The sequence below is a fragment of the Budorcas taxicolor genome, chromosome 3, assembly GCF_023091745.1.
Source record: "Budorcas taxicolor isolate Tak-1 chromosome 3, Takin1.1, whole genome shotgun sequence".
Classification (NCBI taxonomy): domain Eukaryota; kingdom Metazoa; phylum Chordata; class Mammalia; order Artiodactyla; family Bovidae; genus Budorcas; species Budorcas taxicolor.
The window spans coordinates 105211504-105224322 of record NC_068912.1 but is presented as its reverse complement, the minus strand read 5'-3'; the positions used below and the strand labels follow the sequence as shown (position 1 = coordinate 105224322).

Below are 12819 nucleotides of genomic sequence, written 5' to 3'. Positions count from 1 at the left end.
GCTTGGAATTCTCTTTCCTTGCATGGCTTCTTTTTGTCATCGAATTCAAATATCAATCATCTTTTTGGACAATTTTTCCTAAAAAGAAATTGTATCCAAAAAGTTCCCCCTCCACAAAAAGGTACAGTGAACTTTTAGGGATGATGGGTATGTTCATTATCTTGATTAAAGTAATGGTTTCATGGATATATATATATATGTCAAAACTTTTCAAACTGTATACTTTAAATATGTGCAACTTATTTTACTTCTGCTGCTCTGCTAAGTCACTTCAGTCGTGTCTGACTCTGTGTGACCCCAGAGACGGCAGCCCACCAGGCTCCCCTGTCCCTGGGATTCTCCAGGCAGGAACACTGGAATCGGTTGCCATTTCCTTCTCCAGTGCATGAAAGTGAAAACTGAAAGGGAAGTTGCTTAGTCGTGTCTGACTCTTCGCGACCCCATGGACCGCAGCCTACCAGGCTCCTCTGTCCATGGGATTTTCCAGGCAAGAGTACTGGAGTGGGGTGCCATCGCCTTCTCCATATTTTACTTCAATTATATTCAATAAAGCTGTTAAATGAATCCCTTCACAGTCACTATCTTATTATACTTTATTTCCTTAGGAAAAATTGTCTATTTGAAATCATCTTGTTTATTTCTTGATTTAAAATGTATATTGACTATCTCATCTCTCTAAAATGAAAGTGTCATGAGGGCACTTGATGAATGCTTTTCATCTTTGTAGCTAATGTATCCTGAGTTTGGCTCACAATTAGGTACTACATAAATATTTGGCTAATTGAATGAATGAATCTGATAGAGGTTTAGAAATGAAACCCACAGACAACAGGAAGGGTGACTTTCTATTCTCTCAGATTTACCAGTACTTTTAGGAATGAGATTCTTCCTGTTTATTTTCTTTATTAAGAGCTACCTCAAAGTTTATCCTGGATGTTCTCTGACATCATGACCATCAGAAATATCATTGACTGTTAACTATCCTGTGGTACTATTCTAGTATTTTATGTATACTCTCCCATTAGTAGCAGTTATTTTAATAATAAGAGTATAATAATAATAATAATAATAATATAGCACATTACATAGTAAGTATAATAAATACTATTATGTTAATATAGAATAACAGCAGCAGTAATACAATGAAAACATTTGTTTAGCATTTGGTGTTTGCCAGACATTATGTAAGCATTTTGCCCAGGTAATCTCATTTATAAAGTAGGTATTCTTTTACAGATGAGGAATTTTGAGGTTTAGAGAGGTCAACTAACTGACCAAAAAGCCACACAGCTGGGAAAAGGCAGAGATGGACCTCAAATCTATCTTACATCTAAGCCCATGGTTTTTCCATTAAACTACAGTGCTGGTTACGTATTTTTATGTAATACAATATTACTCCAGCTCAAATTACAAAGTTGGGGTGTGCACCTCAAGAATGATACTATTCAAACTCTGGAACAGTCCAGGAATAAGAGTAAGAGGGAGGAGAAGCTAGTTGCTTGAGAATAAACCAAGGTATTTGAGCAAGGAAATTTTACTTTATGCCATACTCCATGTATATCCTCACGGGATGTTTAAACTCTTTCTGTTTCTGACTGCTCTTGACTGGATGTTGGTTGCTGGCTCCTGATCCTCCTTTGCTTGTGAGTGAGGTTTACTGGTGAAGGGATGCTGACCATGGGAGATCTAGGCAGGCTCCCTTAGTAACCTGGGTTCCGACTTTACAAGCCTTTACCTTTAGTGCCAGGTGGCTGCAGGTTGTCTCCAGTCAAAGAACACCAGCCCACAGGGAAGATGTCACGGGAGTCGAAGCGGCACCAGTAGTCAAAGGCCCCTCGCCACCCATCGAAAGTGACAAGCACCTCTGAGCCCCGCACTTCCCCAATAGTGGCTGGGCAAATGAAATGAGGGTTCTTCCTGTCCACAGCTTCTAGCTTCATTCCCATTTTGAAGAAGTTGTGAGAAGGTGATGGTGGTTCCTAGATGAGAGACAAGAGATATACAGACCTAGATACAAAGAGAGAGACTATGTATGCCAAGAAACTGGTACTTTATTGGGATGATTAGAAAGTGCTATATAAGACTTACAATGGAACTTTAGACTTTCCTTTAAATGAATTTCAAAATATACCAAAGTATTACTTTGTTAATTCTAATATTTTGACATTTTTGCTTTGGGTCTTTTTTTTTTCAAGAAATAAAAGGTAACAGGTAAGGCTGAATCCTCCTTTGTGCCCTTCCCTATGCATATTTTTATACTTTACTATGTGTGTGTGTATATGCTGCTGCTGCTGCTAAGTCACTTCAGTCGTGTCCGTGCCATTTCCTTCTCCAATGCATGAAAGCAAAAAGTGAAAGTGAAGTTGCTCAGTCGTATCCAACTCTTAGTGACCCCACGGACTCCTCCATCCATGGGATTTTCCAGGCAAGAGTACTGGAGTGGGGTGCCAAATTATATATATCATTTGCACACTTTAAAATTTTATATAAATAGTATTATAGTGAACATATCATTCTACAACTTGCTTTTTTTTGTTCAACACTGTTTTTGAAATGTAACCATGTTGTAAATTTAGCTCGAGTTTAACTGCTAATAGTACTCCATTACATCATAATTTATTTCCTCTCTTTCAGCAGACATGTAACGTTGTTTTGAATTGTTTACTATTTCAAAAGAGTTTTCACAGCCGTTCTTATGGCTGCGAAATTGTTGTTTCTTATTGTTGTTTCTTTTTTCACATGTGGGAGGATTTTTTTCAGTGTGTATACCTAAGAGTAGAATTGTTGGGTTATAGGTCGGAGAAGGCAATGGCACCCCACTCCAGTACTCTTGCCAGGAAAATCCCATGGATGGAGGAGCCTGGTGGGCTGCAGTCCATGGGGTCGCTAAGAGTCGGACACGACTGAGAGGCTTCCCTTTCGCTTTTCACTTTAATGCACTGGAGAAGGAAATGGCAACCCACTCCAGTGTTCTTGCCTGGAGAATCCCAGGGATGGGGGAGCCTGGTGGGCTGCCATCTCTGGGGTCGCACAGAGTCGGACACGACTGAAGTGACTTAGCAGCAGCAGCAGCAGCAGCAGGATGGATATATGGGCTTCCCTGATGGCTCAGATGGTAGAGAATCTGCCTATGATGCAGGAGACCGAAGTTCAGTCCCTGGGTTGGGAAGATCCCCTGGAGAAGGGAATGGCTACCCACTCTAGTATTCTTGCCTGGAGAATTCATCTTCCACTTTATTAAATATTGTTAAACTGCCCTCCAAAGCAGCTGTAACACTGTGAACTCTCTCCAGTAGTGTAGCTAGTTCTTGGGTGCTGATTTGCAATGTAGTTGCATAAAGTTTCCAAAAATTGTTGTATACTCTGTTTCCCTTTGTCTTACTGTCTCATCCTGTACCAATAACATAGTCTTTTTAAATGGGTATCTGGAAGAAAAAGTCCCTCTACTTTGTTATTGTTCACTGTTGTTTTGGCTATTCTTTCTCTTCGATCTTTCATATGAATTTCAGGATCAGTTCTTCAAGTTCCACAGGAAAATCCTATTTGTATTTTGACTAGAATCCCAGTGAATTTATAATTTGGGAAAAAATAACTTTTGTATGTATGATACTGAGCCTTTCCTTCCATGAACACAGCGTTTTCCATATGTTAAGTATTCTTTAATGGAGATTTCATCTTCAGTATAAGTTTAAAAATTCCTTATAAAATATCTTATATTTTACTGACATTTTTCTAGCCATACTGTAACCTATTGCTATCTTAAAGAGCATCTTCAAAAATTTCATTTTCAAATCACTTATTAAATAGGAATGACTTTATTTTTTAAAACTGATTTAAAAGTGATGAAGAATTGATGGTTTTGAACTGTGGTGTTGGAGAAGACTCTTCAGAGTCCCTTGGACAGCAAAGAGATCCAACCAGTCCATCCTCAAGGAAATCAGTCCTGAATATTCACTGGAACGACTGATGCTGAAGCTGAAACTCCAGTACTTTGGTGACCTGATGAGCAGAACTGACTCATTTGAAAAGACCCTGATGCTGGAAAAAATTGAAGGCAGGAGGAGAAGGGGATGACAGAGGATGAGATGGTTGGATGGCATCACCAACTCAATGGACATGAGTTTGGGTAAACTCTGGGAGTCGGTGATGGTCAGGGAGGCCTGGTGTGCTGCAGTCCAGGGGGTCCCAAAGAGTCGGACATGACTGAGCAACTGAACTGAACTGAATTGATTTATAACTCATTAGCTTATGCTGATTGATAACTTTTTGTCTTGTCTATTTATCAATTATTGAGAGATGTGTATTAAAATATTCTCTAATGATTGTGGATTTTCTAATTTTTCCATGTAATTCTGTCAAATTTTGCTTTGTCTATTTGAGGCTGTGTTTTTTAGGACCATGTATAACTTCTATCTTCTTAGTGACCTATTTTTTTTTTAATCATTAGATAGTAACTTCTTTAATGCTTTTTAGTACCAAAGTCTTCTCCGTCTAATTTCAGTACAGTTAACACCAGCTTTATTTTGATAAAGGTTTGCCTGGTATATGTTTTATATTATTTTATTTTTAACACCTTTGTGTCATATTTCAGCAATGTCTCTTGTAAACAGCATGCAGCTAGATTTAAAAACAATCTGATCTATGTCTGACTAAACTGATGAGTTTAACTTCTCATAACTGACATATTAAATTTATTATAATTATCATTTCTAAATATTGTTTCTATTTAACTTATTTTTCAAGTTGTACCTTTAACTTCTTTTTTCTCCTTAACAATCAACTGAATTTTCTTCCCTTTTCCCCTTTCCATTGATTCAGACGTTAATCATTCTATATTTAATCTTTTGGTGGATCCCCTTCAGATCATAACTGTACAGCTGACATAATTAAGTCTAAAATTTATCCTTAATTAAACAATACTAGGACCTCTGAATATTTAAATTACTCCTGAGTTAACAGGTGTTGGATAATTTAGTTCCACAGTTATAGTGCCAACTGATTACTTTTGCTTCTATAATTGTTTATACAGTTATAGGCAATGATTGTTTAGTTACACTCACATGCTAACCTATCTTTCCCTAGCACTACATTTTACATCTCATTCTTACTTTCCAGGTTCAATTATCTTCTTCTTGAAAGATACTCTTCAATTGTTCTTTCAGTCAATGTATTTATATTAATTTGCTGAAAATGTCTTGATTTTGCATTCATTCTGAAGTAACAGTAGAATTAGATATAAAATTCTAGGTGGACAACCATTTTTTTCTCAATTCTTTGAAGGTATTATTCTATTACCTTTTGCCTTGTACTACTGCTGTCAAGAAATGTGTTTTCAGCCTAACTGCAATGCCTTTGAAGGTTCAGTCTGCGTCGTGAAAGCTGCAGATATGGAGAGCTTGCTGTACTACACCATTTTATATAAAGGAGTTGAGTGTGTGTGGATCTCTGTATTCAGGGGTTCCTGTAACCAGTCCCCCATAGATACTGAGGATGACTGTATTCTGTGTGATTATTTGCTCAGATCTTTTGACTTCAGTTATTCCACAATGTTTTAAAGTACACGTTTGTCTTTATCACACATTCTGGAAAATTTTGTCATTATCTTTTCAAATACCGACTCTTTTATTCTAGAATTCATGTTCAGCATATATCGGACCTTCTGATATTATTATCTTTATCTTTTCTCTTTAATATTTTCCATCTCTTCATCTCTCTGTATTGCACTCTGGAGAAATTCCTCACACATGTCTTAAAGTTAATTCTTATCTAGGTCTAAGTTGCCTAAATACCTATCTAAGATTTTTATTTTATTTTTAATTTTTAAAAGATTTTTAAATTTAATGGTTTCATTTTAGATATTCAATTTGCTTTTTTAAACTTTGTCTTTAAAAAATAGAGGTTTGTACTTCTCTCATTTTAAAATTCCTTTTCTTTTAAAAAAATTTTTAAATATAAATTTATTTATTTTAATTGGAGGTTAATTACTTTACAATACTGTATTGGTTTTGCCATACATCAACATGAATCCGCCATGGGTGTACACGTGTTCCCCATCCTGAACCCCCCTCCCTCTTCCCTCCCCGTACCATCCCTCTGGGTCATCCCAGTGCACCAGCCCCAAGCATCTAGTATCATACATCGAACCTGGACTGATTCTTTAATCATTTTCAAATACTTTATTTAAAATTTCTATCTGATGTTTCTATTATCTGAAACTCCTTGAGGTTAATAGTTTTACTGTTTGTTGTGTCTACTGACGTTTCATCATGAAGGATTTGTTTTGAGAGTTTGAGGGCTCTGGATTATGAACTGAACTGAACTGATTTTCAATGGTACTTCACTTCTGGGACTTCTATGACATCTGGGTTGAAAAAACTAAACCCTCTAGACAGGTTTTGGGTTTCCTTCTGCAGGCACTCAGAAATATCCCTCTCCAATTCCGGGGTTCTGAGACAACACAGGCACTATATCTGAACCTTGGATTTCCACGGGGGAAAGCTTTTATCAGAATGACTCAGTTCCCCTACCCATGGCCCAGGCAGAGCCTCTTCCTGGTCTTTTCACTGAGGAGTAAACATTTGAGGGATCCATTTGTTTTTTCATGTGGCTGTCCCAGGTCCATTTTCTGCCTTGCATGGGCCCAAGGCTTCAACTTCTATCTAACTCTAGTTGTTAAAAGACAAGGTCCTTAAAAAGTAAGACTGGCAAAGCCCCTTAAGGCATCAGCACATTCAGTACACCTAACACTCTGGTTTTCCTTCTTCATTTTGGCCTTGGAGAATTCTCTTACTTCCTAGGAAGATCAGTAAAGCATTTAAAAGAATACTTGTTGGCCCCTACCTCCCACCATTCTGAGGTACTCTCCAGTGGAAGGATTTCAAATTGCCCAGTATACTGTATTCTGGGAACCATGGTGCTCTCAGGTTTTAGACTTAAATGGCATCATGTTATGCTAAGTCACTTCAGTCACATCTGACTCTTTGCAACGCCAAGGACTGTAGTCTTCCAGGCTTCTCTTTCCATGGGATTCTCCAGGGAAGACTTCTCCAGGGTGGGTTGCCGTTTCCTTCTCCAGGGGATCTTCCCAACCCAGGGATCGACCCTAGATCTCTTACATCTCCTGCACTGGCAGGAGGGTTCTTTACCACTAGTGCCAGCCGAAAAGCCCAAACGGCAGCACAAGTAATGCTAATTCAGGCTCCTTTATAGTAACTCCAACCTCATGAAAGATCAACTGAGAGGAGACTGACTGCCTTTTCCCTTGAAAAACCAGGAAAAACAAATACAGGTTTCTAATTCCTGTTCTACCACTTACTAGTCATGTGGTCTCAGGCAAGCTTCTTATGTGAGTGTTTTGTTTCCTTAACTACTAAACCAACATAATAATTCTTGCTTCGTAAAGTTAACTGTGGGTATTAAATGAGATAGTGTATATAAACCCCAAACATACTGCAGACACTTAAAAAAGAGTCTCCTTCCTTCCTCTCTGTTTAGAAGATGGATGTTATGGAATTCTTTAAGAATAGCCTTTAGATTTATATTACATTTTATATGTTTTATTGACAAAAAATGTTTAACTTCTTAATAACCCGGTGAGGTAGACAGAAATCCACATTACAGATGAGGTCAAAACTTATTATCAGAAGAGAAATAAGAAATCCCCAAACCCAGAAATCCTACCTTACAATCTAGTATTTCTCTGGGGATAACTGCTGCTTCATAAGGCACTTTAAAAATCCTTCTGCTGAACTAGTTTCTGAAAAGGCATCCTCAGGCCATAAATATAATGCAGACATCAGAGGCTTGGTAATTGAAAGGATGTACGCATTTGACCTTAAGTAATTTGGAGCTGGTGATAGCTGAGGAACACCGTACCTTGTGGAAAATCCTGATGGGAGCCATCTCTGCTCCATTTAGCGTCTTCAAAAGGAACATGGGCCAAGAGGAAGCATTCAGCCGAAATCCTGCAGCAAACATAACGGGCAACAGATAAAAAATACATCTCAAAGGGAACTGCGATACCAAGTTTTCCTTTGGGAATCCAGCTACTCCTGCCACAACCTATGCTATGATAGTTACAGACTGTTAGGAAAGGACTTAAAGGTTAAGCAGAGAAAATGCCTCATTAGACAGAAGAGAAAATGAGGCACGTAAGAGGGAATGTAACTTGCTCAACGTAATGTTGCAAAGGTAGTAGTAAAGTCCCCAACCAAGTTCCCTGACACCAAGACAGGTATTATAGAACGTACATCATAATGCCTGAAAGGTTTCCTTGAAAAATCCAAAATAGATGTGTGATAGGAATAACAAATACGTAGAAATGATCCAGACAGTACAGTGTGAAAGGGGATATAATCTCTTAAGAAGAAACCAAATATGTCCGATAAATCCAATATACAAGTAAAACTTTTTGGTTTATCTCAATATAAATACACTTTCACTCTCTCACTTTCTCTTTTCCCTTCTCTCACACATATACAGAATACAAAAAAACTTTTGGATATTCATTTTTACTTAACGAAGGATCAGGCTTCATGACGAAGATGAAAGGGGTTGTTTTATTCAAAAACATTCATTTTCCAAAAGAGTCAAAGGAAGCCTAGAGAGGTTAATTGTCCATTGTCATTCCTCAATGACAAGTCACTGGAAAAGATCCTGATGTTGGGAAAGACTGAAGACAAAAGGAGAAAGGGGAAGCAGAGGATGAGATGGTTAAATAGCATCACCAACTAAATGGACATGAATTTTAGCAAACTCTGGATGACAATGGAGAACGGAGGAGCCTGGTGTGCTACAGTCCATGGGGTTGCAAAGAGTTGGACATGACTTAGTGACTGAGTAACAACAAGTCAAGAATATGTTATTTAATTAATAAATTCTAAGAATAAGATTATTATATTTTCCAATTAGAGCTCCAAGTGCTCTCTTCAATTTGGCTTCAACCTTCAACTTGAGATACCAAAATCTAGTGCCTTTTGATAATCTCCCAGTCAACCTCAGCTCTCCTGTTCCTGACAAAGGACAGACAGGTTGAACCAGAGCTGCACAGCTAGAAATAGCAACAACAATATCTGATTACTGTGTACTTCACTGTGGCCCAGATACTGTGCCAGGCACTTTCTACTGGTTATCTAATTTAATCCTCAACACAATCTGCTGCTGCAGCTAAGTCACTTCAGTCGTGTCTGACTCTGTGTGACTCCATAGACGGCAGCCCACCAGGTTCCCCCGTCCCCGGGATTCTCCAGGCAAGAACACTGGAGTGGGTTGCCATTTCCTTCTCCAATGCATGAAAGTGGAAAGTGAAAGTGAAGTCGCTCAGTTGTGTCCAACTCTTCGAGACCCCATGGACTGCAGCCTACCAGGCTCCTTCGTCCATGGGATTTTCCAGGCAAGAGTACTGGAGTGGGGTGCCATTGCGTTCTCCGTGAGGTAGAAACTATCTTCATTTTATAGACGAGAAGAGAGGTATAAAGTAAACTGCTTAAGATTTCAAAGTGAACAAATAACAAAGAAAGGACTGAAACCCAGGCAATCTGACTGTTGAGCCCATGCTCTTATATACTATGCTAAATTATCAACATGCATGGGAAATGGAAAAGGAAGAAGCAGCTTTTGGGATTAAGTATTAATTAAGAGCTATAATTAAATTAAAGGGGGGAGTGTGAGAAGAGAGAAAAAAATGGAAATAAGAAAAGAGGCACTACCCCACATGATTTAAATGCTTAAGTCTCAAAGCTGGCTAGGCTAAATGGGGTTTCCCAAGGTCAGAAGACTTCTTGGGATAGCTCATTCTTATCAACAGTGGAGACAGCAATTTGTACATTCCTATCAAACTGCTACCACTTCCTTTTTGCCTGCCAAGCCTTTTTTCCTTTTGCAACTCCTCCCTACCCCGCTCCAAACCCTGATTTCAGGTGATTTGGTGGGGATGTCTACAGTGGGCTCTACCTACCTACCTGGCTATGGAATGCAAGATAATGCCATTTAAGAGCATCACATTCCCTTTAGACCAAAATATTTTATGTTCTGTCCCAAACTGGCTCAACTGTTTTCTGATATGATATGCATGTTGGAGAGCTCTTCTTTCTCTGAAATCATATTTGTAAGGGTGTTTGTAGATTTGGCACTGCTAACTAGAGAACATAACTGAGAATAAAGCCAACTCTGAGCAGAAGATGGAGAGACATGAGAGTATTTAAAACAATTCTCCTTAGGTCAGGAAAGGGCTGAAGCAAGCCAAACCTAGAGCAAATCTGCCATGAATAGTTCATTACAGCTAAGAATAAGGCACAGCAAGGCACAGTTGTTCTAGAGAAATGTTCCCTACACCTCTGTAAAACGGAGGAATAGGAAGGAGTGACTATAGTTCAGTTCAGTTCAGTCGCTCAGTCGTGTCCGACTCTTTGAGACCCCATGAATCGCAGCACACCAGGCCTCCCTGTCCATCACCAACTCCCGGAGTTCACTCAGACTCATGTCCATCAAGTCCGTGATGCCATCCAGCCATCTCATCCTCGGTCATCCCCTTCTCCTCCTGCCCCCAATCCCTCCCAGCATCAGAGTCTTTTCCAACGAGTCAACTCTTCACATGAGGTGGCCAAAGTACTGGAGCTTCAGCTTTAGCATCATTCCTTCCAAAGAAATCCCAGGGTTGATCTCCTTCAGAATGGACTGGTTGGATCTCCTTGCAGTCCAAGGGACTCTCAAGAGTCTTTAGAAAATTCAGATTCATGCCCTCAGTTTCCAACAACTAGAGTGCCTCACCATGTAATTCCCAATTCAATTTTTCAGAAGTGGGTTACTGAGGGGCTTCTATCTCACCTGGTGCCTGAGCTAAGAAAAAAAAATCCTCTCACTCTGGAAACACTTATTATAATAATAGCTAATATGTATTGAATGCTTATCATGTACTACTTTATAGGTACCTCTCTCAGGATATTTCAAATAATACCATGAGAAGTACACTATCATTATCCCTAGTTTGCAAATGATAAAAGAGAAACTCAAGAGAAGTAGCTGGTCCCAGGTAATAAGTGGTGGAAACAGATTCTACTATATAATGGTCTTACTCCAAACCTCAGGTTATTAACTATGTTTCCCTACCTCCTAGCAAGCTTCTTCAAGAGAAGAAGGGTAAAGCAGAAATGCTGCCAATCCAATTACTGAGTAGTTTATCCCCCAACCCCCTGGTTCTCTTTCACTATACCATGGTACTTCCCACAGAAAACATTTATTATGCTCTCATTATGTGCTAGCCTCCAAGTGCTAAGTACTTTTAAATGGGCTATCTCATTTAATCACTTCTACAGCTCCTGGTGGCTCAGATGGTAAAGCATCTGCCTGCTGTGCGGGAGACCCGGGTTCGATCTCTGGGTTGGGAAGATCTGCTGGAGAAGGAAATGGCAACCCACTCCAGTAATCTTGCCTGGAAAATTCCATGGACTGAGGAGTCTGGTGGGCTACAGTCCGTGGGGTCGCAAAGTCGGACACGACTGAGCAACTTCACTTTCACAGCCCTGTGAATTTGGTATGAGAAAAGCAGCACTGGTTTTGGATCCAGGCTGCCTAGATTCAAATTTAGATGTGCTACTTAGCTGATATGTGATATCTGGGAAATAACAAGGCCCCTTTCTGGCTTTAGTTTCCTCAAAAAAAAAAAAAAATAAAGTGGGATAAAACTAGTAACTACTTCAATGGGTTGTTTTAAGGATTAAAACAAGTTAATATAAATACATGTGAAGCACTTAAAAAGATACCTGGTATATAATAAGTATTAAATAAATGCTGGCTTTTGACTATTATAGATAAAAGACTGAGCTAGTCAATAGCAGAGCAGGATTTAAACTGGACTCTTCTGTCTCCAGAGCCGTCGTTATTAATCAGCACATTAATGTCTTCAAGCATTTAATCATTCAGTTCTACCATGCTATCTTTCTTGGTAAAAGGGTTGGAGTTGTACATTTGTGCAAGAAGGAAAAGGAAAAAACAATAATTTGAGGGTCTCCTCAAATTAAACAATGGAGTGCAAAAAAAGGCCAGGTGGGTAAGAAATCTTAACCTCTAAAGTGGGAGTACCTCAGTATCTGGCCACTGGTTCTCTCTTCTTTGGTCTGTACTCTTTTCCCATCAACGATGACTGCCAGTTTATATTTCTAACCCAAACCTCTGTTCTGAGTTTCATGCTCATATTTTCAACCGCCTTATTCTATAATTCTTGGATGCCAAGAAATCTCAAAATGAGTGAGTCTGAAACAGAACTCTTGATTTTACAACCCCCTTTCCTCTAGTCACCTCATCTGGGTTAATAGCACCAGTTGTTTAAACCCAGGTTCTGAGACCAAACTTTTGGGGCTTCCCTGGTGGCTCAGAAGGTAAAGCGTCTTCTGCCTGCAATGCAGGAGACCTGGATTCGATCCCTGGGTCGGGAAGATCCCCTGAAGGAAATAGCAACCCACTCCAGTACTCTTGCCTGGAAAATTCCATGGATGAAGGAGCCTGGTAGGCTACAGCCCATGGGATTGCAGAGTCGGACCCGACTGAGCGACTTCACTTTCGCTTTTCTGAGACCATAAAGCCTGGAAGTCACTCTTGGTTCTTCCATTTCTACTGCTTCTCAAATACAATTAATCAGCAAGTACTGATGGTCTTACATCGAATATATCCTAAACCGAACCATTCCTTGCCATTCTGTATTTCTCCCCCATTAACACCCTAATCTAAGCCACAGTCAGGCTCTGCCCATCCTATGACAACAGCTTTCTAACCACTCTGCTTCTGCTTCTGTTGCCTCCTTACTGTCTATTATCCACACAGTGA

The 12819-nt window shown here is 39.4% G+C and overlaps 1 protein-coding gene across 7 annotated transcripts in view; it reads right to left on the bottom strand.

Annotated features, from left to right (window-relative positions):
* Positions 1 to 12819, bottom strand: part of SCMH1 (Scm polycomb group protein homolog 1) — a 216476-nt gene that overhangs the window by 91352 nt on the left and 112305 nt on the right. For all 7 annotated transcript variants that reach the window (XM_052638227.1, XM_052638233.1, XM_052638234.1 and 4 more), the window contains 2 exons: positions 7876 to 7964; positions 1736 to 1979 (listed from right to left, as the gene is read on the bottom strand). In XM_052638227.1, the coding sequence (XP_052494187.1) occupies positions 1736 to 1979; positions 7876 to 7964 (333 nt within the window). The remainder of the gene's footprint in view (positions 1 to 1735; positions 1980 to 7875; positions 7965 to 12819) is intronic.